This window comes from Macrosteles quadrilineatus, unplaced genomic scaffold, assembly GCF_028750875.1.
Source record: "Macrosteles quadrilineatus isolate MER2022 unplaced genomic scaffold, UCM_ALF_1.0 Scaffold_1__1_contigs__length_201487025, whole genome shotgun sequence".
Taxonomy (NCBI): Eukaryota; Metazoa; Arthropoda; class Insecta; order Hemiptera; family Cicadellidae; genus Macrosteles; species Macrosteles quadrilineatus.
The window spans coordinates 69,288,186-69,314,474 of NW_026542594.1; the positions used below are offsets into that span (position 1 = coordinate 69,288,186).

Consider the following 26,289-nt stretch of genomic DNA (forward strand, 5'->3'; position numbering starts at 1 on the left):
GCATTATTACCAAGCCAAACTGATCAAACGATTTAATGTGAGGGGAGACGGTCAGAGTGTCTCCGGCTCAAAACTTACCTAAAAATACTTTACCTTTTTTTGTAAGCAAAAAGAAAAGACTCAGGGTCCCCTTACTAATGAGGGGTGACCAAGGATCCTCTGACTGCTGTTGTCTGGAGAGGTTTAAGATGGAGTTTGACAAGGGACGGCCTAGCCTATTTCTCTCTTAAATGGTTCATTTACTAAATTTAGTCTCAACTTTACTGCATTAGTTGTTTTAATCTAATGCTAGGGTTTGTAAAAAAGTTTTAGGTGCCTTTGGATGCCCGTAGCTGTATATTAAACACAGTCACAATTAATGATGTGTCAATAAAAAAATGTTATCAATTCTCGATACCGATAGCTGAAAACTCGATTCTTGATAAACTGGTACTACTATTTATAGCTTTATAACACTTTCTGAATAGATTGGTTGCACTACACCAACCCTTGTCTTTATGTCGTTTCATAAAGTATTTTTGAGATTATGCAGCAATTAAAAAAGCTAACTAGAAAATTTAAGTTTAAACCCTTCTAAACACATTAAATAACTCCCATATTAAAGATAAATCAAGATCTAAAAAAATGTTTATAACTAGAGGTATGCCAGCCTGATATTTTCAGTCTAGCCAAACTCAAGGTTCTCCCTTGATCCCTTTACTCCCGTGGTTGTGGGTGTGGGGACATTATCGTCGTCTTCTGGAATCTCTGCAAAATCCTAAATATCTTCCTCAGTTACAAAAACATCACCATTGTCTCCCGCGATCACGGAAACATTACCAACGTCTCCCGCAGTCACGTCAAAAATCTTGAACATACCCCATCCCCTCCCCCGTGTAGTAGACATCATCGTCTCCTGTGGTCATGGAAACATCGTTTTGTGTGATCGTTGCAAAATCATAAATATCTCCCGCGGTTATTTCGACATTATCATCAAATCCCACTGTCACAGAAATGTCATTATTGTATTGAGCGATCGTGGCAAAATCATGAACCTCCCCGCAGCCATGTAGACTACGTCTTCATTGTCTCCTGTGGTCACGGAAACGTAATCATCGTGAACGCAATGACAGCAAAATGATGAACATCCTCAGCGGCCGTGTCTTCATCATCTCCCTTCTTCATGGAAATATCATATTCGTGTTTCGCGACTGGGACAATATCAAGAACATCCTCCGTGTAGACGACATCATCATCGTCTTGTGCGATCGCGGCAATAGCAGTAATTTTCTGATCACAAGGGTGTGTGGGATTGATGTGACATTCGATTTTCAATACCAAAACCATGTCCAAGAATCAGTGATATTGAAAATCGACACATCCCTAGTCACAACTAAATAGAAATAAATGCGTCTGAATTTTCAAAACTTTGTTTAGTGATATTATACTTTAACAGATAAAAGAAATTGAATGCAAGGCTAAATACACATTACCACCGCAGCAGCGATCCTGCCAAAAAGACAACTTCACATTTTCTTATTTTTTTAGTTTAAACTTATTTATTAAAACATTTTTCCCAAACAAAGTACCACCAATTTAAATAACATAATTTATAATTGTTGCTTAGGTTTTCTGAAACAGCAAGATAAGCATTCTTAACTAAATATACCCTTATGAAAAAGTTTATATATGGCCATATAAAATTTTTTTTATCCGGTTATATTTGGTTTTGGACCAAATATAACCAGATATGATCATATATGGAATCCCCCATGTATGGAAATTTTTATATGATTATATATGGAATCCCCCATATATGGAAAATTTTAAATAAAAAATATATAAATAAATAAAATAATAACAATTCAACATATTTTCACATTAAATGGTATAAACTATGAATTAAAACTATAATAAAATTTTTAAATTCAAAAATTTCAAAACAAAATCCTCATACATACGACTGGGATTTGAACCCGGGACTCCAGCGTGAGAGTCCGCCCCGATAGCCACTACACCACAACCGCTCCATATCAGATGTCTTAACAAAACCCATTAAGAATATGAGAAGCTGTATTTGGTCTCCTAAAACAAGTCTTAGACATTTTATGTCATTTGAAGAATGTTATTATTAATATAGCCAAACTACGTGACATTGATATTTGCGGCTAATTGATATTAAAGGTACAATTAATTAATTATTAATATAATATTCTCCTTATTTAGGCCTACTACACTTACAATTTTAAAATTATACGTCAGTTTTAAGATTATGTTGCGTTATAATAAAATTGTACAATAGATGTATGTACAGGATTTTGTCATCTGGGTTCAAATCTGGATACTTTATTACTTTACTACTAATTACTTTAAGGAGAAATGCCTATATATTATCTGCCCCCCCTACTGTACCACATTTCAACTCAATCAGTTCAGTAGTTTGTGCTTACGAGAGCAACAATAAAATACACAAACTCACAAACTTTAACATCCTACTAATATTATAAATGAGAAAGTTTGGATGTATGGATGTATGGATGTATGGATGTATGTTTGTGACAAGTGAACGCAAAAAATACTGGTCGGATTGGGCTGAAATTTGGCATGATGATAGCTCACATTCCCGATTAACATATAGGCATATTCTTATTTCAAAAATCCTTTCGGGCTCCGCCCCAGTGGCTCTGGAGTTTCCCGTGTTAACCTTATGAGAAATGGAATTATTGAATCTTAACAGCTGTTTCAATTAAACAAGTTGGTTCTGTTCTATGATGTTCAATAGCATTAAAGTTACAAGGATTACCAACAGGGTGCAGCACTATTATTTCTTTTACATTTATGACAACAGCTAATTTGCAACCAAAAGGTGAGTGAGCGTAGCGAACGAACTTCAACCTGGAGGCGAGTTAGCGTAGCGAACGAGCTCCAACCTAAAGGTGAGTGAGCGTAGCGAACGAGCTCCAACCTAAAGGTGAGTGAGCGTAGCGAACGAGCTCCAACCTAAAGGTGAGTGAGCGTAGCGAACAAACTTCAACCAGGACGTGATTGAGCCATGCGAACGAGATAATCTTGAAAATTAAGAAGTTAAACGGGGCAAAGCCCGCGGGTTACAGCTAGTTTATAATATTATAAGAAGTGTTTGGAAGTCCAGTTACATAATCCAAATGTGGCAACAATTCCTTATAATAATTCCAGTTATTGTCAAAAACTCATTTATAGGCTACATGAGCATAAATGGAAAATTATTATTCCATATATGAGTAATTTGATTCCATACCTGGGCATATATGACCATATATATACCAAAATTCCATATATGGAGGACATTTTTGGCCATATATGGGCAATAATTTCATATATAGAAAACATGTAAGGCCATATATGGCCAATAATTCCATATATAGACTACATATATGACCCTATATGGACACCACCATATATGGATACAACCATATCTGGCCATATATGCTTTCATATATGGTCATCAAAAACCATATATGGCTTTATAAAAACATATATGGAATTTTGATATGGCCATATATGGCCAGAAATTACTTTTTTATAGGGGTAAATTTGTTTAATTTTTGGTTAAGGCTTACAATAGTGTACGAAAGTATGCTGTGTAAACTGTGGTCTTTTTTGCTGTTTCTAAAGTTTTGTGTTAATATACTCTAACCTACACATTTGGTTTATTGCCATAACAAGATTAAATGTTAGAAAAAATACTTAAATTTAATGTCTTGTGTTGTAGAATCAGAAAAGGGAAGAGATGGAAAGCAAAGTTCTAAAGAATTTGACCCTCTTCAAAAGGAAGATAAATTAGAGGCTAATGGAGACGAAAAAGGTTGGTAACTATTAATAATTATTAATTAATGTTAATTTAAAATAATATCATTAAAACTGTTTTAAGAATAATTATTGTAGCCTTGACTCAAGGTGTCCAGCCAACCTGGAAACCGGGAACTGTATAAGTAAAATGTCTAAAACATAAATCAAGCTTAAGATTTTAAATTAGGATGGGACGTTTATTTGTACTATTCAAAATCATTGGTCATGTTTAGTGAATTTTTGTCTGCACTAGGTTTGGTTGGTATTGATGTACAGTAGAACCCCTCTATCCCGTCACCTCTGGGACCAGGGGTATGGTCAGAACATAAAAAAATCGGATTATCAGAATACCCCTGCCACAGCAAACCTGCAGACTAAGCGAACTCCCATTTACCTGGCTGGATTTCTACTAAAATATTCCCTTAAAATTGTCAAATTTATTTCCTATTTAAATCACATTAATTTTAATGAGTACTTGGGTTTGCTGTTACAGGGAAGGTATTGAGGTGTGTTTTTTTATTGTCATGTTGATAGCTTAGTATGAAATAAATAAAATGGCCAAATTTGATTAAATAATTTATATAACTAAGCAAACTACAACAGTTTATTTATCTTCCATAAAAGTTACATGGAAATTTTAATTTTTACATTTTTTTTTAATTATCTCCGTAACCGTTAGGCATACAACAACGCTCCAATATGCAAAGTTATTTCTTTTCTTAAGCTCCACAAAATGTTGTGGAAAGAAATTGTGAAATTTTGTGTTTTTAGGGTAAAAATATGAAAAAAAAATTGTTACCCCATAAACCCCCCAATAACCCCTGTTCCCATAGTCCAATCATGCTGGTTTGTGAACTTGTTCGAATAGACGTAGGTTTTAGGTTTACACGTTTTTACCAAATTTCATCAAAATTAGATCATTTTTGCTCGAGTTATCGCGCTACACACACACACACATGAATTGTACTTAAAAAAAGTTCCCCTCTGGTTTAAATTTAAGATACCCCCGCCGCAGCAAACCTGCAGACTAAGCGAATTTCCATTTGACTGATTGGATTTACACTGAAATGTCTACTTAAAAATATAACATTTATTCCCGATTTAAATAGAATTAGTTTAACAAGTACTTAGGTTTGCTGCATCAAGGAGGGTAAAATTGTTTTTTTTTGTAAAATGTTAATAGTTAGTAAGAAATAAAAACATTTTCCAAATTTGATCAAAATATGTTCATAAACAAGCAAACTACAACAGTTTACTTATTCTCCATAAGAATAACATGGGAATTTTAAATTTACAATTTTTTGGAATTTTCTCCGTAACCGTTAGGCGCATAATAACGTTTCAATATACTAAATTATTTGTTTTTTTAAGCTCTACAAAATGGTTTGGAAATAAATTGCAAAATTTTAAGTTTTTTGGGTCAAAAATGGGCAAAACCTATTTTTACCCCATAAAACCCCCCGTAAACACCCGTTACCATGGTCCGATCATGCTGGATCGCGAACTCGTTTGAATAAACGTAGGTTTACACGTTTGTGCCAAATTTCATCAAAATCGGATCATTTTTGCTTGAGTTATCGTGCTGACGGACACACATATATATATATATATATATATAAATATATAAATATATAAATATATATATATATATGAATTTGAACGGATGGTGTTTTTGGCTTCTAGGGACCTCAAAACGAAAAAAAAAAATCGGTCCCGCGTCCAGGTCTTACCATGAGTACTACGGTAATAGCTTATTCCCTGTATGGGAAATTCGCTAATAGTAAAAAAGTGATTCAACTCAGCTAAAGTTTTCTTTTTCTTTTATCTGCAATCATATGTTCTCAAAATTCAACTGGACCTATTTGTAAAAAGTTCATATTTATAATTTGTTTTGTTCAATTTACATTTTTATTAATTTATCTCTGCTTGAAAACGTTTGTATTAAACAAAAATTTGCACTGTTTCATTTTTCATTTTTCATCATTCTATCAAGAAATCCCTCAAGAACAGCATATATATGAATTTGAATGGAGGGTGTTTTTGGCCTCTGGGGACCTCAAAACGAAAAAGTAAATCGGTCCCGGGTCTAGGTCTTACCATGAGGGCTACGGTAGTAGCTTATTCCCTATATGAGAAATTCCCTAAAAAAGGCAATATTTAATACAAGTCATTGAATAAAACGTATTAATAGAGAAATAAAAATGTTTGAACTAAAACTAATGTACAGTATTGAACTGTATGTTACAAACATTGTAGTGATGGTCAGATCCAGATATCGGACTACCGGATCCGCCGGATCCGAGCTAGAACCGGCACATGATCGGATCAAAAAAATTCCGCATCTTGAGCTGGATCCGGTTTTGATGGATCCGATTTGTATAGATATTTTACTAACACAAAGCTGTCTGTATCCATGTACAAGACCGATTTTTTTACCAACACAAAGCTGTCTGTATCCATATACACTCATCTGGACTAATGTGTCGGACGTCCGGTTCCAATCCGAACTATCGAGAGTCAAGCAAATACACAGTACTGTATATAGCCGTTTTTTCAATTTTGTTTCAGGTCCACAGTAATGATAACACCGCCGAATTTTATTCCAGGTCCACAGTAATGATAGCCGGGCATATGCACTTCCACCGGTAATAATTTTTACTGCTGAATTTTGTTCCAGGTCCACAGTAATGATAGCTTGGCATATGCACTTCCAACGGTAATAATTTTTACCACCGAATTTTATTCCAGTTCCACAGTAATGATAGCCGGGCATATGCACTTCCACCGGTAATAATTTTTACCGCCAAATTTTGTTATTTAGCATTGATCGTGTATATTAAATGATTAAATGATGGGGACCAGGCGAAATATATAAACTTTTGTCATTATTTGAATTTCAACATCAAAATACAATATTGCACAATCATGATATTTTAGGTCATTAACCTTTATTATGCATCCGGTATTGCTGTTTCAGAAAAGAAGCACGTTGGTAAATTATAAATTTATATTCCCGTAGTTAAAAATAATTATTTTATAAACCTATAAAACAAAATCATAAAATCTAACATAAAGCAATAACAATAACAGCAAATGTAAAAAGGGTATAAAGATAACAACGTCATTATCCTTTCTCTTTGTTCTTCTATTTCTTGGGTTTCCCTTCATCATGCATTCAACAAGTTGCCTAGTTGCCATGGTTACTAATCACCCATGTCGTTATCAGCCTTTGTGACATAGCGCACAGCAGGGAGTAAAACTTGACGAAAATTGTTTAATTTGTACCTATTTTATAATTACCAATGTACTTTATTGGTACTGTATTAATAAATTGGCCGTTTTTGTCAAATTTTACACCAAATTTATTGAAATTTCAAGGTGAATATCAATTACAAAACAATTATTACCAAATATTTTTATTCATTTAAAAGATTGATTTGTGGTATTGGGTTCCCCACTGAGTGCAGCCAAGCAGGACTAATGAGGGTTGAACCGCCTTGGGGGTGGACAATAGACGGCTTTTCAGACCCGACCTTCCCCAGTGGTCTGGAGAAAGCTTGTAAAAAACTATTGCACTTGACTTGACATTGGGCTGCTTCAACTTTAATTTTGTCAAAAGAACTGTGATGTTTCAAAATAAAAAACAATAATTTGGGACCATACTGCATAACAATAATGGACTGCAATAATTGTTGAACATACGATCCATTTTTAACAAACTAAGATTATACTATTCAAATACAGTTTTAAAAATTATCTTGGTATTTTACTTGGGGTAATTGGGGAGAATTGGTAGGCTAGTGTAATTCTCGGTTCATCAAGGTTCTACTGAATTATGTTTGGCAGTGAATAAGTGTAGAATGAAATTTATAAATTCAGGGATACGCACCTTTTACAGAGTTATAAAGCCTAATTGCCCTAATTAAATTGCCACAACATCAAATCTAGGGCCCAGCTTAGTGATGTTTTCTAACTTGGCAAACCCGCAGAATGCCACTTAAGGCCAATAATCCGTTCCAAAAACGTAAGGAAATACAATGTGAAAATAAACTTGAGATAGAACTCCTTGTCTTGTGAGAACCAGGAAACAACATAAAACATAACCTCAAGTAAACAAGCCCAAAGTCCTGCTGAGCTAAAGTGTTGTGTGAAGATTTCGGCTGCTAGTGTACTTAATTCAAGCAACCAACTTTTGAAAATAGATGTTGTGAATTGTGATTTTCAAGAGAGAAAAACTGTGGACGTGGCTAATTTGAAATTCTATAATTCAAAATCGTCATTTAAGTTTATTTACACAGCTTTACAGTGTTTTATAGGTTAAAAATATATATGCAGCTTATAATTAACCGCGCCGAACTATCCGATTCCGAAAATATCCGAATCCGAACCTCCCAATATCCGATCCTATCCGAACCGAGCCTCAACTATCCGATCTGAATCCGATCCAAAATGAAATTTTACTATCAATCAATCAATCAATCAAATATTCTTTATTCACAAAGTTTAGACAATATGACCTGAATAGCGTCATTAAACTAACATAAACAAAAAATTATAAACTAAATAATTAAAATCATTCACAAAGGTAAAAATTCTTTGATGGAATAAAATGGGTTTCTTATCAAAAAGTCTTTTAGGGTAGGCTTTTGAATCGGTTTGTATTATTTTCTTTTTTAAGTGAAATCGGTAATTTTTGAAGGAATTTTAAGCCTGCATATGAAGGTTTTTTGGTATAGAATTCTAAATTATGTCTAGGAAGGTTAATTTGAAAGCATGTGTTATATTTACTTGCAGTGGATAATAAATGAAATTGTTTTGCATAAATTATTGTCTCATAAATAATATACAAACTGTAAACTGTTAATATACCCAATTCAGGAAAGATATTTTTATCTGAATCTGTTCTTTTTAATTTCATGATCACTCTAATAGCTTTTTCTTGTTTTATAAGTATTTTATCCAAATTTGCCTTAGTTGTTGCTCCGTAAATGGCGATTCCATAGGATATGTGGGAATGAATTAGAGAATAATAGATTATCCTAAGAGTTTCCAAGTTGCAAACCTTGGACATCAGCCGCAAGGCATGAATGCCAGATGATAATTTATTTACTACATAGTTTATGTGATTATCCCAAGATAGATTTTCATCAATAACCAGTCCCAGAAACTTTGTTTGGTTTACCTGATCAATTTTGTCTGTTTTTATAAAAATACTAGCTGACCCGGCGAACTTCGTATCGCCTAAGTTATAGGTTTCCCCTAAGACAGACCGACCCGGCAGACGTTGTCTTGCCTTTGACTATTTATAATTTAAGTACCGTTACGTTTAATTTTCAAGATGATCTTGTTCGCATCGCTCAATCACGTCCTGGTTGAAGTTCGTTCGCTACGCTCACTCACCTTTGGGTTGGAGCTCGTTCGCTACCTTCACTCACCTTTAGGTTGGAGCTCGTTCGCTGCGCTCATTTGCCTTCAGGTTAGCTCGTTCGCTACGCTAACTGGCCTCCAGGTTGAAGTTCGTTCGCTACGCTCACTCACCATTTGGTTGCAAATTAGCTGTTGTCATAAATGTAAAAGAAATAATAGTGCTGCACCCTGTTGGTAATCCTTGTAACTTTAATGCTATTGAACATCATAGAACAGAACCAACTTGTTTAATTGAAACAGCTGTTAAGATTCATTAATTCCATTTCTCATAAGGTTAACATGGGAAACTCCAGAGCCACTGGGGCGGAGCCCTTTTAAGAATTTCGAAACGGGAAATAGTTTACGTCCGATTCGCATACCTACAGAATTTACACACCAAATTTCATATCGATCGGTGAAGTCGTTCCGGAGGAGTTTGCAGACAAACACTGTGACACGAGAATTTTATATATTAGATTAGGTTCAAATGCTGTTATTGATTGTTTAGTTGAAAAGGATATTAGATTTGATTTTGTTTTGCTGATAAGCAGATTTCTTTCATCCAAAAACTTTTTTATAGAGAGGAGACTCCTGTTTGAGGATTTTTCAATAATTAAATTGGATTTTCCTGAAAACAAAACATTAGAGTCATCAGCACACCTCTAATTGTCATTATATACGATTTAATATGTTTCCGATTTTTTCGCCAGTATTTTATTGTCATAACGCCTACATTGAGTTCCTTGGCAATTTTTTGGAGTGATTCGCCTTTATCCAGACTGTAGCACTGCTAATTTGTCATTTAATGAAAGGGTGGCGTGTTTACGTTTCACTCCTGACATTTTGAAACACGCACATAGTAAAACGGCCTAAAGATACTGTCGGAAAAATAACACACAGTACAGTACACAGTAAACACTACAAACTGAACAGTACACCACGAATACACTACAAAGTAAAGTAATATTTTGAAAATCTACAGAAACTATGAGAGATGACGAAGCACTGAATCAGATATGCGATAACGGCCAGTAGACAATAGCAAGTGGCGACGCGAGTGCTGCGACACGAAGTGAGCGTTTGGGAAAATATGTGAGTTTAAGACCGGTTAGATTAACTGAAGCGGCGGATGAGCCGAGGGTGGTCGAGAGGGGTTGTACTGTATTAATCCCCTACACACGTCAATTCTATGTCAATAAGCGGGATTTATCCCGTGTATACAAAAGATTATTCACATCATCACACAAACAATTTTAAGTAAAGCCAGGAATTTTAACTGACGGCATGATGGAAATTCAGCACTTTGGCTTGACACAGATTGACAGCAAGCTGAATAATAGTAATCTTTCTTATTGTCATTCAGTAACATAAAATTACAATAGACAACGTAAGGACAGAAATGTCAGAAATATGACATCATATGCTTAAATCTATCATCTCATGAAGCACACAAAACATTTTGTAGCATGAACTGAACATAATATTTAAATTTAAAACTCTAAGATGGAATGCTCTTGCGTAAATTATAAAAACTTAAGTAAATAATTCTTCAAAAGTAAACAAAAAAATTTGTTAATCTTCAAGGAATTTAGTAAAGAGAGTTTTAGTTATGCAGGCTGTTTCACTAGTAGCCAATAGTGTTAAGAATTCGGAGTAATTTGTGTTAAAAAATTTGTCTATAGAAAAAAGGCTTGGCTGATTAGCCATTTTGATCATGTTGATTTGAAAAGGTTTATGTTTTTCAATTTTTCTAAATGGAATGGTAGCTTATTGAAAAGAATCTAATTGGAAATATTTATGGATTTTTGTGAATTTTGATAGTCTAACTGGTGAGATGTGCAGATTGTTTGATTGTCTGGTTGTGTAGTTATGGATTGAGTAACATGTAGTAAAATTTTTAATGATTTGTTTATCATAAACTAAATCATAGTGTTTAGTTCGAAATCATCTGTCCTGCACTTATTCACCAATGTTTGATAAAAGTCATGCTTTTGATAAAATTGCTTTGCAGATTTCTTTTATAATGTCACCACAAGTGTGCGTGAGGAAGTGATTGTTGGATATTAGTGGCATTGACTATTGGATTCTATAGTAGACATTCCATCTATACAGACCATCTGTCCCAGTTTTTTATTAAAAGGAACATAATTATGTGAGCCAATCACAGAATGTGCTAACGTCTAAAATTCTATGTTCTACCTTATTGTTTGTTGCTGACCAAGTTGATGGGTCATAACAGTTGCTATAGCTCACAATGAGTAATTCCATTATTTTGAATTGGAAACAAAGTTTGTATATTCAACAAAAATCAGTTAACTTACTAGAGAACCCGTGCGGCTTAATGAGCCGCATAGTATGAAACATAACGCCTAGGAAAACCTTATGCTTAAATTCGAGTAACTTAAGTTACATCTTAGAGTTGCTTGAAAACTTGTTAGAAACTAATTTTAAATATCTCTATTGGCGTCGTCAAGGTTCACCTACATTATTTATTCTCTAAGTTTAAAGTAATTAAAGTTGGTTCATTTTATTTCTTTGATTTGAGACATCCCCCTGATCAAACGAATTTTCTCCGTAGAGTAACCTGAAAAGTGGGGTGATATCAACCATTTAATGTGCTCCATTTTTTAACCACAAAATCTGGGTTACCAACTGAACAGCCATAATCTGCTTTGAATAGGCTAAAGCAGCAACGCCATTGAAAGATGGCGCGTAATTTGACGTCTTGTCTGTCAGTCACAGGGTTTATTCCATTGTCTGTCGTCACAGTATATGCCCCGCATCAGAACATTCTCACATTGTTCAGTTCAGTTTCTCTTAATACCTTTCCCAAAGTTTTGAAAGTATGGATACATTTGTCGAAATAGGTTGGTTCTTGTAGCTATAATATTTGGATAGCAATTTTACTTTTCTCTTTTTGAACAGTGTAGGCTATATTATTTGCCTCTCCTGAATCATAAAAATAATCTTGACCGTAACTACTCGATCGTTTAATACATAAACACTAATTCCATCACTTATGTATGGTCAAATATTGCCACTAAAACTTTCAATAGCAAATGAGTTTATGAAACTTCTTATTTTTGACTTGAAATGTCTGGATTTTGTTGGTGAATTCAGTCAAAAAAAAAAACGTGGGCCTATAAAATTGTCCGAGGAACTGGCAACATAAGATAGTAGTAAACAATCCATTTTCTTTTTTTTATTTAATTGAAGTAGAGCGATTAATACAAAAGTTTACGATAAAAACATAAGGTCCGCCAAGATTTGGGTTAAACTTACTACTTGAACTTATCATAGTCAAGGCATTATTATAGTTTCTACTAAATGTTTTGAAATGTCCCGATCTGTTAGTGTCTGAAGTAAACATTTCTTGTATGCATTAATTTGATCTGACATTAGGCAAGTTTATTTTCCCACCATGACAACACTAAGTTGTATAGCAGTGGCAATTTGTATTCAGCTTACCAAGTGAATGTGTATCTGGATTGGTATCTGTTAGACCAGGCCTCTATTTTTCTACTCTCCTCAGTCCTCATACGCACCAGATATCTTATTATTAATTGTGTCCTCCTCCCGTGTTCAATATTTCTTCTTTGAACTTGAGGCATTTTCTGTTCTTCCAACAAAACTTACTTAACTGTTTAACTTTATCTTAACCTACTAAATATTACAAACATCAATATTTACTCCCAAAAAGCTAATGAGTTCCTTTTTATAAACAGCTGTTTTTTGTTTTTAAATTTGTTCTATGTATTTCTTATGGGGAAACCCCGACATTTGAGAGGGTCTCCCGCCCTTAAGAGCAAGAATTTTAAAATTCTAAAACCTTATTGCATAACTACATATTGAGACGAATCTTTTGACACCTCAAACGTTGAAATTGGTCCACAAATAAGGGAGGAGTTGCGTTAACAAAAAACGGCTTCACGTATTATATATATAGATTTACATCAGCGCAATCTGTCGGTGGCTCACTTCAACTATGACGATTTTAATTTAAAAAACGGACAACAACTTTAACATGGGGATGAAATGTCTAGTTGTATCAAGCAAGAGTCAAAGTTATTTCTCTGTAACAAGATAACGTTGGGTAAGTATTTTGTGTAAAGTAATTGCTGATGACATAAGAGTCTCCTCTTTCTTTATCAATGGAGGAACACGGGGCAACATTTGGAATGTAACCAAAGCTCATTCTGAAAGCTAACATCACAGTGATAGACGATCATTACAGTAAGGTGAGGCAGAGTAGTTGTAGCTTTCCCTTTGTTTGTGTAGAGAAAGATGAAAGCGAGGTGAAGGAGAAGGAAGTAAAGGAAAACCTGAACAAGGCAGACCAACAGATCTTGCAGGCCCAGACTGATGCTCAGAGGGCTCTGATAGCTCAGCAGCAACAGCACGGCCTGGCCTTGGCAGCAGCACAGCAGCACGCAGCTCAACAGGCTGCAGCTCAACACCAGGCATTGTCACTAGCAGCAGCTGCGCAGATAGCTCAAGCACAAGGAATATCACAGCAACAAGGTTATGAAACAACAGATTTGCTTGCTACTTTGAAAAAGATCTAATTTGTTGTAAAATATGCATTTTTAAAAGTAGTTGTAGCCAGTGTTGGGAAGTAGCGCGCAACAAGTAGCAACACTACAGTAGCGCGCTACTTTTTTGTAAAATTTTGTAGCTTTAGCTGTAGCTAGTTAAATTTTTAAGTAGTTGTAGCGGAATTTTAGTTACTTTTCTCGCTACATTAACATTGATTGAGATGGTGAGTTATATCACAAAAAAATTTTATGTTTTTAGGGAATTTATGTAAGGCTTAAATCCAAAACTATGTGTAAATGATTAAATTGTTGCTAGAGAAATGATATTTTTGAGACATGCAGTTGCAACTCATAGTGTTTCCTTATATGTTTCAGTTCCTCCAGGGTATGTGACTCCCCAGCAGTATGGTGTAGCAGCTCAGCAGGCAATGATGGGAGTCCCGCAGCAAGGCTATGTTTATCCCCAGTTTTCTCCTGCCCCGCAAGTGTATGTTATCACTTAAGTATAATTCTAACATGTTTAGAATGACGGTACCTTAATCTCTTAATAAATAAGACACATTTCAATAAGACACTGGGTGTTTTATGGTGTGAGATACTGCTTTTTTAGGTTAATTAATTTAAGAATTCTTTTTGTTTACAACATTTTATTTACTGTCTGTGGAGAGACCGAGGCTTTTTTCGGGTGCTTTACTATACCTGTAATGTTTTCAAGGAACTTTATCTTTTATAAATACCTTCCTCAAAGCTTTGAAAATTCAAAATATCACTGCCACAACAATGCTGCGGACTAACTGAAATGTGTGGAGGAGTTTACCTTTAAATGTGCTGCTGATTTTCCTCGTGAGGTGTAGCAACCCAAAAGTATTGTGCGAGATAAAATACTTAGAGAAAATTGAGAGATGTACGAATGCTAAAATTTCAGTCCGTGTCAGATGGTTAAGGCTCAGCTCGGATCGGATATTGAGAGGCTAGGATTCGTATAGTTTGACGTTCAAGTACTTAATAAAATACTGTTAAGGTTTGTAAGTTTAAAAATATGCAGCAAACCCATAATACCCCTGCTGCAGCAAACCTACAGACTAAGCAAATTTCCAATTGCCTAGTAGGATTTTTACAAAAATATTTTCATAAAATTATTGTCACATTTATTCCTTATTTAAATAACATTAAGTTTTATGAGTACCTACTCAGGTTTGCTGCTACAGTAAGGCAATAAAGTGATATAAAAATTCTGATCTTTCTAAATTTGATCAAAATATTTCCTTAAACAAGCAAATTACAACATTTTATTTATCCTTACAAACCCGTTCCCATAAATTAATTATTCTTTCTAAGAAAAACATGGGTATTTTATAACAAGCCAAATAACATACAAATTTTAAATTAGCAGTTTTTTTGTATTTTCTCTGTAATTGTTGGATGTAAATATGTTTCAGCTTACTAAATTATTAGTTTTTTTTAGCTATACATAAGAGCCCTATTACACTTGGTCACCTGACTGGTTGGTGGGCACTGGTTCTTACGTCGCCTATTACACTAGGATCACCGGTTGCGTCACCAGCCTTTGGTGACTGACCGGTGACTCTGCCCCGTGACCAGACGAGTAACCACTGGTGACCAAGATTTGTCGCTGGGTATTGAATCAAATGGTACATATTACACACAGTCACCGCTATCGCGTCACCACTGTATTTTTGTGTTCTGCAAGTTCAGATTGTTGAGTGAACGTAATGTCGGAATAATTTATTTTTGTAAAAAAATACAACCGACTTCAAACGCTCTAAAAAGAATGAAATAATTTAAATAAAGTAAACTTTTGTATTGGTCAAGCTCACGTATTTTAAGTCGGCGCGGCTCTATGATGATTTTTGATACAAAATTGAATGAGGATGTCCATATTACAGGTGACTATCTATAACTAAAGGTGTTAATCTGCATGTCTTTTTCATAGAGCGTTGGGTGTTATTTTATTACCGTAACCAAAGATCGGCATTATAGTGGTATTAACTTAACTTACTCCCAGGGCCATGCATATCTAAGACGATATTTGGCCGCACCAACAAAGCCTCTCCATCTTGCTCTATCCTCTGCATCCTCCTCAGTTGCTCCTAGTTGCCCCATGTCTTTCTTTACTTGGCTCCACCATTTTTGTTTTGGCCTTCCTCTAGGTCGTCTTCCTTCGGGATTTCTTAGTAAAACTAATTTTAACTTATTTTCTTGATCAGCATTGTACGTGTTATTAAATTTACGGAAAGTAAATAAAAGAAACGTCTTATAACACTTAAAACATATATTTACGCTTATACTGTTACTCACAAGACGGTAAATATACAAAAAAGATGGTAAGTGGTGATCGATTTCGATTGGACACTCCAATCATCATCAGACCCAATAGGCGAATAACAAGAATCTTGAATGGCGTCCCTACTTATAACCTTTTGGCTACCAGAAGCACCGGCCAATACATTTTTATAAGTACAACTGGAATCAAAATGTATTTGTTCATTAATCAACTTATTTCTATCTTTACATTTTTCCTTATAAATATACAATTCTTACCAAGCATTCATTACATATCCTTTCTTACAATTCTTTAAAATATCTAGACCATCCTCCATTTTTCCTAATGAGTGCCCATTTTGTAACAGGTGTTGTGCGACATTTGATCTTTCCGGTTTGTTGTTCCTCCACGCAGATATGTGGTTTTTTAAGCGGTTAACGAAGTTCACAGTCTGTCCAATGTAGAAGCTATCACAATCGTTACAATTGATTTTATAGATGCCCGAAGTGTCGAATTTGTTACAATCTTCTATTTTTGGATGCAGTATTTTGCTCATGGTGTTCTGAGTCCTGTAGGCTATTGAAACTCCGTATTTCTTGAATCTGTTAGCAGTCCTTTGTGTTGTAGTCCCCGTGTAGCTAATTGTGATATATCTGGTGTTTTCCTCTTTTATCTTTTCCAATGTTGTTCTGCTGTGTAGTGTATTCTGTCTATCGATTTTCCTCCTCGTCTTCCTTGCGATGTCCTCTATCGTTTTGGTTCGAAATCCATTCACTTGGGCGATCTTCTTATGGTGTCCAGTTCTTTTTTCCTATTGGCTTGGCTAAGTGGGATCTTATAGGCTCGGTACAGCATAGATCTAAAGGCTGCGGTCTTGTGGATTGTCGGATGGATAGACTTGTTGTTGACTGTAGTGTCCGTTTGCGTAGGTTTCCTGTAGATGTCAAACTCTATCTTGCTGTCTTTTCTCTCTAATGTGAGGTCCAGGAAGTTGATCTTTTTGTTTTCAGGAAAAATTTTTTTTGTTAGTAAGGAAAAATGTAAAGATAGAAATAAGTTGATTAATGAACAAATACATTTTGATTCCAGTTGTACTTATAAAAATGTATTGGCCGGTGCTTCCGGTAGCCAATAGGGTATAAGTAGGGACGCCATTCAAGATTCTTGTCATTCGCCTATTGGGTCTGATGATGATTGGAGTGTCCAATCGAAATGGATCACCACTTACCATCTTTTTTGTATACTTACCGTCTTGTGAGTAACAGTATAAGCGTAAATATATGTTTTAAGTGTTATAAGACGTTTCTTTTATTTACTTTCCGTAACTTATTTTCCTCCTCTCTTCGTAAAACATGTCCAGCCCATCTAACTCTTCTACACTTAAAGGTACTTACGTATTATACGGAGGCCACCCTTATACAACGCGCTGCGGCGGTTAGGTTTGGTCATCATGAAGCTTTTATGACTTGTCTGGTTCGATTCATAACGAAAGTAGGAAAGTCCTACAAACATATTTATAATAGACCAACCTAACCTAACCACCGCAGTGCGCTGTAAAATAAGTGGCCTCCGTATAATACGTAAGTACCCACTTAAATTCACACACCACATCTGGATCTCTGTAGAGTTCTCTCAGTTCTCTGTTGTGTCTCTTCCTCCATTCACCACCTTCATAAATTGGTCCATAGGTTTTTCTTAAAATCTTATTTTCGAATGTGATTAACTTCTTTTCTTCTTTTTTATTTGGTTTCCATGTTTCAGCTCCGTATAATAATACTGGGCTGATTATTGTCTTATAAATTCTAACTTTGGTGTTTTTTGACAGTAACTTAGAGGACATCAGTCTGTTGCAAGCGTAGAATCATCTGTTTGACAGATTAAACTATTTTGAATTTCTATTTCATCTTTGTTTTCCCTGGATAAGATAACCCCTAAGTACTTAAAATGTCCTACTTTTTCACATTTGTAGAGTGGAAATGAAAACCGGGCTAAGTGCCAAAAAATAAAAAAAATGAGTTAAGTGTCAAAATGTGTACTATCTGCCAAGCCCAATACGTTAAAAAGCGGGTTATCTGCAAAACAATAGCTCCAAGACGTTTAAACAGTGGCCACTAGAATGCGCATGGGTCAACTTCATCAGCTGAGGAAATGAAAACCGGGCTATGTGCCAAGCGTCTTTACAACCCATTTTGAGGCTATGCAATGTTCCGGCAGTTTTGGTAGAGGTGTTCACGTGAGTTTATACTTAAAATGGGTGATACAGAGTTAGTAGAAGTTAATCCTAAGAAGAGACGTCCTAAAAATACATTCAGTGCATTGGAGCCATGTAAAAAATAAAAGTTTTAAAGAAAATGTGCAGCTAGAGGCTCTGAAACACCTACCACAAGTCCTTGAATGCTGTAAACAAAATGAAAAAAAGAGAAGAAATATGAACTTAAGAATATGATACCATTTCTGAAGGAAGAATATGTAAACACTTTTACAGAGAGTTAACTGTTAAATTTTTATACCTAAAACCAACACATTTGTCGTTTACTCTTTCATGTTTTTTACGGGTTTAATGATGTTTTGATAATAAAACTTGATTTCAATATTATTTTGTTTAATTTATATTTTACCCGTCTGAAATGTTAAAATATTTAGAATCTTTTATGTTTACTAACTCTGCACATACCCCGTTTTATGGTTTTGAAGTATATGTACTTAGCTCGCTTTTCACCACTATGATTATGGACATACCCCTTGTCTCAAATTTGTAACTTTAAAAATTTATAAATTCTATTAGTGACTTTTAAAAAGAGTTGTTTCATAAAATTATGATTACTCATCTTTTGTTGTAGCTACTGTAAATAATCTGGTATAAAAAAATTAACAGTAATGGTTTTATTGATATTTTTTGCAATAACTCAAAAAGATGTTTTTGGCACTTAACCCGGTTTTCATTTCCACTCTACATTTATGGTCATCTACCTGCAGTGGGTCTTGGGCTATACCTTGATTTCTTGAAAATTGCATATATTTGGTTTTCCCATCATTTACTTTTAGTCCTAATTGTCCTGTTTTGTCCATAAATACTTTTGTTAGTTGGCGTAGGTCCTCTAAAGTTTCTGCAAAAATTACAACATCGTCTGCAAATACTAATAATATGTTAATTCTGGAGCCAATTGAAATTCCCTTATCTATTGTTGTCACTTCTTGTAGAGCTTCTTCTATTGCTAGGTTGAAGAGGATTGGGGAGAGCCCATCCCCTTGCCTTACCCCTGCATTTACTGTAGGGGTGTGCGAATAGTGATTTTCAACCTCGAGCCGAGCCGAGCCGAGCTTTTTCAAAAATTTTCGAGCTCGAGCTTTTTTGAGCCGAGCTTTTTCTAGCGTCGCTTTATCTAAATTATTAAACTTTTTTTTCTTAAAAAAGTGCATAATAATAATTTTTCAGTCAAGTTTTAAATAAACACAATTTTATTTTAATATGTTTAAAAACATTGAGAATTGTCAAGACATGAAATAGTAGATAATCACGATAAGAACTGAACTGAACTAAATTAAGATGCAAGAAATAAAAGGATAATTGAAGGCCTGACGAGATATGCAGTGCAGACTGAGCTGAGACAATCAGATTGTCTTTCATAACAGAACAGCAACGCGACCTTGAATGACGACAAAACAACTAGCAAGTCGATTACATTATTATGTATATTGTAACTACTATGAATATTTAATTCTATTTTGTATAAATAAATACAAAATAAATTTAAGAACACGTGATTATTCTTGTTGTTTTCCATGCACAAAATATTTTAGTTTTATCAATTGTATTAATAAAAAAAGAACATAGTTGGTTTGGATCCAAAATGGTGGAGAGACAAGTAAAAAGTAAACTTATATATTAAAAAAGATATAATTGACATATGGAGGAAATAGACCAAAACACTAAAATTAATAGAATAACACACAAAGTAAACAAGTTATGAAATAAAGAACACTATGAATTAACACTGTCACTCAGTTTTGTTATCTAGAAGGGTCGGGGAACTAATCAATAAATAGCCAAAACCAGTTTCCTCCCCTTCTTGCAGTCTCACCACCACCCCTCCCCCCTAAACCGGGAGGCCCAGCACTTTGTCCTTGAAACACTCTAGCCTCTGAAACAATAAACCCTTACACCCGTGTTGCTGTTTTGACAACAGGTTTATGAATGCGATCACTATTTTATTTTCCAGAATTAACTATCAATTATTATTATTTGCAAGTTACAAATAGGAAACTACATCACATTATGGTATTCAATGTATTTTATAGAATAAAATGTTTGTTTATAAAGTTTGACTGGCCACACAATTTTGTACCTTTTTTATTTTGTATAATGTAACAGTTACCTTGATGATTATATGTATCAATAAGTGGTGCGTGCTGTAGTGAATGCTTTTTATTATCAAAATAAGTAATGAATTATTAATTTTTGATAATAATACATGTATTATTATCAAAAAAATGCATTACTTATTTTGATAATAAAAAGCATTCACTACAGCACGCACCACTTATTGATACATATAATCATCAAGGTAACTGTTACATTATACAAAATAAAAAAGGTACAAAATTATGTGGCCAGTGAAACTTTATAAACAAACATTTTATTCTATAAAATACATATGGTAAATAGGGGTTGGTTTAAAGGAAATAAAATACAAAACAGATAATTAATTATTTTGATAAACATTACATAGAAAGGTTATAGGATTGATTGAACTAAAATAACTGCAGGGAAACTTATTGAACTTGTTGAAAGTAGAAAAGTCTTCAACCACTATCTGTTTAATCAGTACATTGTTATAGAGAGAGAGAGAGAGAGAGAAAGAGAGATAGCAGATAGGGGCGTTTGATAAGGAATCTGAAAAAGTAAACAAACAAGGAACAACGACAGGACGATACTGTTTACAGCCTTATTGTGTCGCCCACTACATTTGCACACGTGACCACTTTTTGTTTCTTCCTTATCTTTCATCCGTCCCAAAATAGAATTCCTGAAATTGTTTGTTGGTATAATCTCCCCTCCCACACAAGGCGCAGTGCTCAGTGCGCACTGTAGGTTGTCACGGCAACCATGTGTCGTCATAGCGACTAGCCAATCACGCACTCGCACTGCGTTGTATATTACGATACGAATAGCTGTTAGAAAGACAACGCGATAGGTGGTCGTTTGTCTCTTTCCTATCTCCTCAAAATTACGATCGATAATCATTGCGTCTTGACTGAGCTGAGGTTCGTGCTTATCAAACCTCGAATGCATGAACAACGTAGATTTGTGATAACATTGTTCTCAATTATGACCCAAATTAAGTGTTTTGACTTAGTATAAAAGCTCGGCTCGAACTTCGAGCTTTTTCAAAATGCCTCGAGTCGAGCCGAATAATGAAAAGCTCGACCAAAAAGCTGAAGATTCGAGTACTCGCACACCCCTAATTTACTGTAAAGGGCTCCGAGACTCTCCCATTTACTTTTACTGAACATGTGGAATTTGCTACAGTTGTTCTAGCAAGGTTTATAAGTTTGGCTGGGATTCCAAATTTGTCCATCTTTTTCCACAGTTTCTCTCTATTTATGCTATTTACGCTTTTTGGAAATCAATAAATATTGGAAAAAACTCCCTATTAAACTCCCAATACTTGTGTTGTTAAACTCCCGATTCATTGTGGATCTGCCTTTCATGAAACCAGCCTGATGATCTAAGATTAGTTCATTTGTATATTCTTCGATCCGATTTAATACTATCTTTGATAAAACTTTGTACGGTACCTATGCTAAGGAATGATATGCCTCTAAAATTACTACATTCTTCTTTCTCTCCTTTCTTGTGAATGGGGACTACTATTGCTTCCCTCCATTCTTCTGGAATTTCTTCTCTCTCCCAGATTATTTTAATCAGTTCCCAAAGCTTTCCTATTACTACTCCCCCTCCCTTCTTCAGTATTTCTGCTGCTACCCCATCTCTGCCCGGGCCTTTATTGCTCTTTAGAGCTTTGACTGCTGCTTCGACTTCTTCTCTGGTTGGTGCCTCAACCTTTGGTTGAACGTGATAGTATACGTCATCGTGTGGTATTAACTAGTATATTTAAAAAGATTATAACGCATTTAAATGTTTCTAATTTGGAAAAGTAACGTTTTAATATTAATCTAGCTTTTTCCCTATCATAATATAAAAATAAATTATTTTCCTATTCATAGAACATTTGTGTGTGTTATTTTCAAAATGCATTCATTCTGAAGTAAACATAAAATACAAGAAAATACTTCCTTTAAACAAAACAGTTCAGTATGGTTTTTTAAATATTTATGTTATCCAGCTACAATTTATTGATTTTCAAAATACACACACGATATTTTATTTCAATCATATTTGCAGTTAGAACCGCGCCAACTTGAAATACGAGAGCTTGACCAATACAAAAGAAACATAAAAACTGCTAAAAACGCAGCAATTCATTAATTGGTTAATTCATTTTTTGTTATCAAGTTTTATTTATGAAGTATTGCAATATTTTTGGTTATTAATGTCAATATTTCAAAATCAAAATATGAAAATGAAAAACGGATCATGGAATTGAGTTTAGCTTAAAAAAGTAGTTCGAAATGATAGGTCACAACCCCCCCTTCATATTTGAAATAATTTATCACATTTCAAAATGGCAGATCCAAGATGACGGCCGAAAAAAATTCATCAGTCATAACCAAGTGAAAATAGGTCGACAATAACTGGTAGTGTATACTTATCTTTATCTAGCACTATTTTGAGATTATGGTCTTAGTTTGTACATGCACAATGTTAAAATGGGCTAAAAATAAAGTTTTAAAAATCCCTCACAACTTTGGAATGAATCAAGATTTTTAAAAACGGTTTGTGGCATTGTAATCAGGGCAAAAATTTAGTTGGAAATCATGGGTCACAACCCCACCTTTACATTTGAAAAAAATATTTTGCATCCAATATGGCGGATCCAAGATGGCGGCCGGAAATTACCACCTTGTCAAAATGAAGTACTTACTACCCAACAATGTTTGGAAGTGGTCTGGGATTGATATTTGAAAAAATGTAGAAAAAAGTTGGGGGGGGGGACAATTAAAACTCACCCTGTATATATATATACATATATAAAAATTTGAACGAATGGTGTTTTTGGCCTCTGGGGACATCAAAATGAAAAAGTAAATCGGTCCCGGGTCTAGGTCTTACCGTGCCACCTACGGTAATAGCTACTTCCCTATAGGGAAATTCGCTAAAAGTGCCACATAACAATCATTATTTTAAAACTGCTTGAGTCACCTGTTCAGGTTACATAATCAATGGGTAATGGGTATAAAAATAAACATTTTTAGATATTCCTTAAAAAACAAAGAGTTGTTAAATTTTGAATTTCTTTCTTTAATATTTCCATACCGGGACTTGTTTTCCTTAAATGTACAGATATTTATTTCCTTGACCACACCAACTTCCTTTGTACCATAAAATTTAACGGTATATTTCTTCAGGTTTTTTGATGAATCAATATTATTCAAATTCAAATAATCTTTATTTGTTAGTAGTATACAATACATACATAAATAGTGTCAAATATACAGGTATTGAAAAATGAAAAACAAAGGTTTCTTAGAATTAACAATATAGGCTATGCAAAATTTGACATTACCTCCTACAACTCATCGAAAGAATATATAGCTTTGCTGATGAGGTACTGCTTCAATTTAATTTTGAATTTTTTGGTTGACACCTCATCTGTTATGCTTTTTGGAATTTTGTTATAAAATTTTGAACCAGCATATTTAGGTTTCTTTTTGAAAAGTTCCAGAGTGTGATAGCTCTCATTGCGATACAGCCCCGATTTCTGGTGTTATATTCATGATTGTTACCGATTAGCTCCAATTCCTGAAATCTATTTTTTATGGATAAAACAGTTTCAAAAACATACATTCCATAAACAGTCATTATGTTTTCTAATTTAAAATAATCTTTAACTGATGTTCTGGGTTGTAAATTACGAATAATTCTAATGGCTTTTTTTTGCATTATCAAGATAGAGTTTAAGTTTTCTTTAGTAGTTGCACCATAAAGAGATAGCCCAAATGATATCACTGAATGGATGTAAGAGAAATAAACAACTTTTAGAGATTCTTTTTCACAAAAATTTTTCAACCTAACCAATGCATAAAGGCCAGAAGAAATTTTAGTGAGTAATTGTTCAACATGACGGTTCCATTTAAGTGTACTTTCTATTTCTAATCCTAAAAATTGTATGCTGTCTTTAACCTCAATTTTTTTATCAAATATGGTAACATTAGGTTGAGTTATATTTTGAGCTGATCAAGTTTTAAAACAAATAATATTAGTTTTTTCAGGATTTAAAAGCAAACTGTCGGCATTAAACAATTTTTTTAAGAGAGTTAGGTCGGAATTAATTTTAATTTCTAATTCAGCAACGGTTGATGCAGTGATTTTCAAATTGGTGTCATCAGCATAAAGACAAAGTTTACTGAAATCAAAAAGCTGAGGGAAGTCTCTAAAATAGCAAATAAATAAAAGGGGACCTAAAATGGATCCCTGTGGCACCCCATATTTAACTGCTGTAATATCGGAACGATAAGGGATTTTATAATTTTTGTTGTTATGGTAATTAATTATAAATTTTAGCTGGCCAATAGGGATATCCTTTCACTTTTGCAAAAACCCTATCACCAGTTTTGAGTTTATTTTCTGTTTTGTCCATGATTTATAGTCAAAATGTATTGCATTTATTGACGATTGTATTTAAAATGTGACCATAAGAACCTTGTGAAAAAAAACAAAATTTAAATAAAAAATACCCAGAATAGGGGAAAAAGGGATAAAGTTACAAAAGAATCCCAAAACAGGGAAAATTGGGATTTAAGCTTATTTAGATATCCCAGTCAACAAGTAATAATTAAGCAGTTTCCTTCTGCGATATTAGGCAATTGTTGTGAGCCCAGTGTAGATAAGGGTGACCAAAGTCCAAACACTGACCCTTCTTATCTGAGTTGATAACCAGATCTTGAATATTTTTACCAATCTATGCAGGTAGATTTAACCGGTTTTTACATTGTTATATGATGTTATATGGTGTTTTTTCATTGTTTTGACCTAAGGAACAAATATATGATAGCGTTCCAGAGAGTTTGTATATGTTGGATTACAGTGGGACAACAGATCCATTAATGTCTGTTTCTGTTTAGGTATGGAGCGTCCCCAGGCCAGCCAGCTGCGGCAATGACATCTCGGTTCTCAGCTCAGCCATCTCCTACCTCCAACAACCCCTACACCAAGCCTGGTACTTCCAACTTTAGGCAGTAGACACAGTGTCTTTAAACTAGACTGATCTATTCAAACTTGAGTAAAAATGGATGACTGTGGATGTCAGGAGCAAAAAAGTATTGACTTTTAAAGATAATGTCTATGTGAATGCGGTTGTAGACTGAGCAATCACAGTGAAAGGCTTGCATGTTAGTGTTTAAATGAATGCAATTATTTCAACTTATAAGTTATTCAATATCAAGTTACTGGATCTAGGGAATTTAAATAAAAATATATTTTATGTATGGAAGTCAACTTATTCCAGAGCATTTAGTTAGGTTTGTTTTTTATGTTAAATTATTTCCCACTAAGCACGCATCAAGCAAGCATCATCAAATAATGATCCTAAACTTGTACTGTGTGATAACGCAAATAAATGTATAGTAAAAGGTTAAATTTGTACCATTTATCAAAAGTAATCAAAATTAACATTCTAAACAGTTAACTGAGAGTTACTTTATATTGTCAAAAAATATGTCTTCTCTGTTTTTTATTATTGATATTTATGAGATTTTTATATGGTAGGTTTCCAACATTGAACTGTATAATTTAATTTTACTGTTACAATCGAAAAATACTAATAACCTTAGAATATGAAGATTTATCCATAATTATTTTGTTTTATTGTTATTTTCCTGTGAAATAAAACAATACTGTATAAATATTTTTTTATTTTTTACCTATTGGTTTTCAATCTAATCTATGTTTTAAATGTGTAAAAATGTATCATAAACTATTGCAGCTTTGGCAAGATTCTCCCAAAGCACAAACTTTAAATTTCTCATAACATGTTTCAATAATATCAGAAAAAGTTATCAATTAAGGTTTATTAAACAATTAGTTCTTGTAAATACATAATACAGAACTAATAATTTTAAATACAAGCTTGTTGT

General features: G+C 34.1%; 1 protein-coding gene across 4 annotated transcripts in view; it reads left to right on the top strand.

The window, feature by feature from the left end:
• Positions 1 to 26,036, top strand: part of LOC128983538 (protein TFG-like) — a 143,274-nt gene extending 117,238 nt beyond the window's left edge. For 3 of the 4 annotated variants that reach the window (XM_054402841.1, XM_054402842.1, XM_054402843.1), the window contains exons 7-10: positions 3,731 to 3,823; positions 13,492 to 13,734; positions 14,124 to 14,235; positions 25,279 to 26,036. In XM_054402841.1, coding sequence (XP_054258816.1) covers positions 3,731 to 3,823; positions 13,492 to 13,734; positions 14,124 to 14,235; positions 25,279 to 25,396 — 566 coding nt within the window. In that variant the 3' untranslated portion in view covers positions 25,397 to 26,036. The remainder of the gene's footprint in view (positions 1 to 3,730; positions 3,824 to 13,491; positions 13,735 to 14,123; positions 14,236 to 25,278) is intronic. The other variant, XM_054402844.1, reaches the window with a different exon arrangement.
• The last annotated feature ends 253 nt before the right edge of the window (positions 26,037 to 26,289 follow it).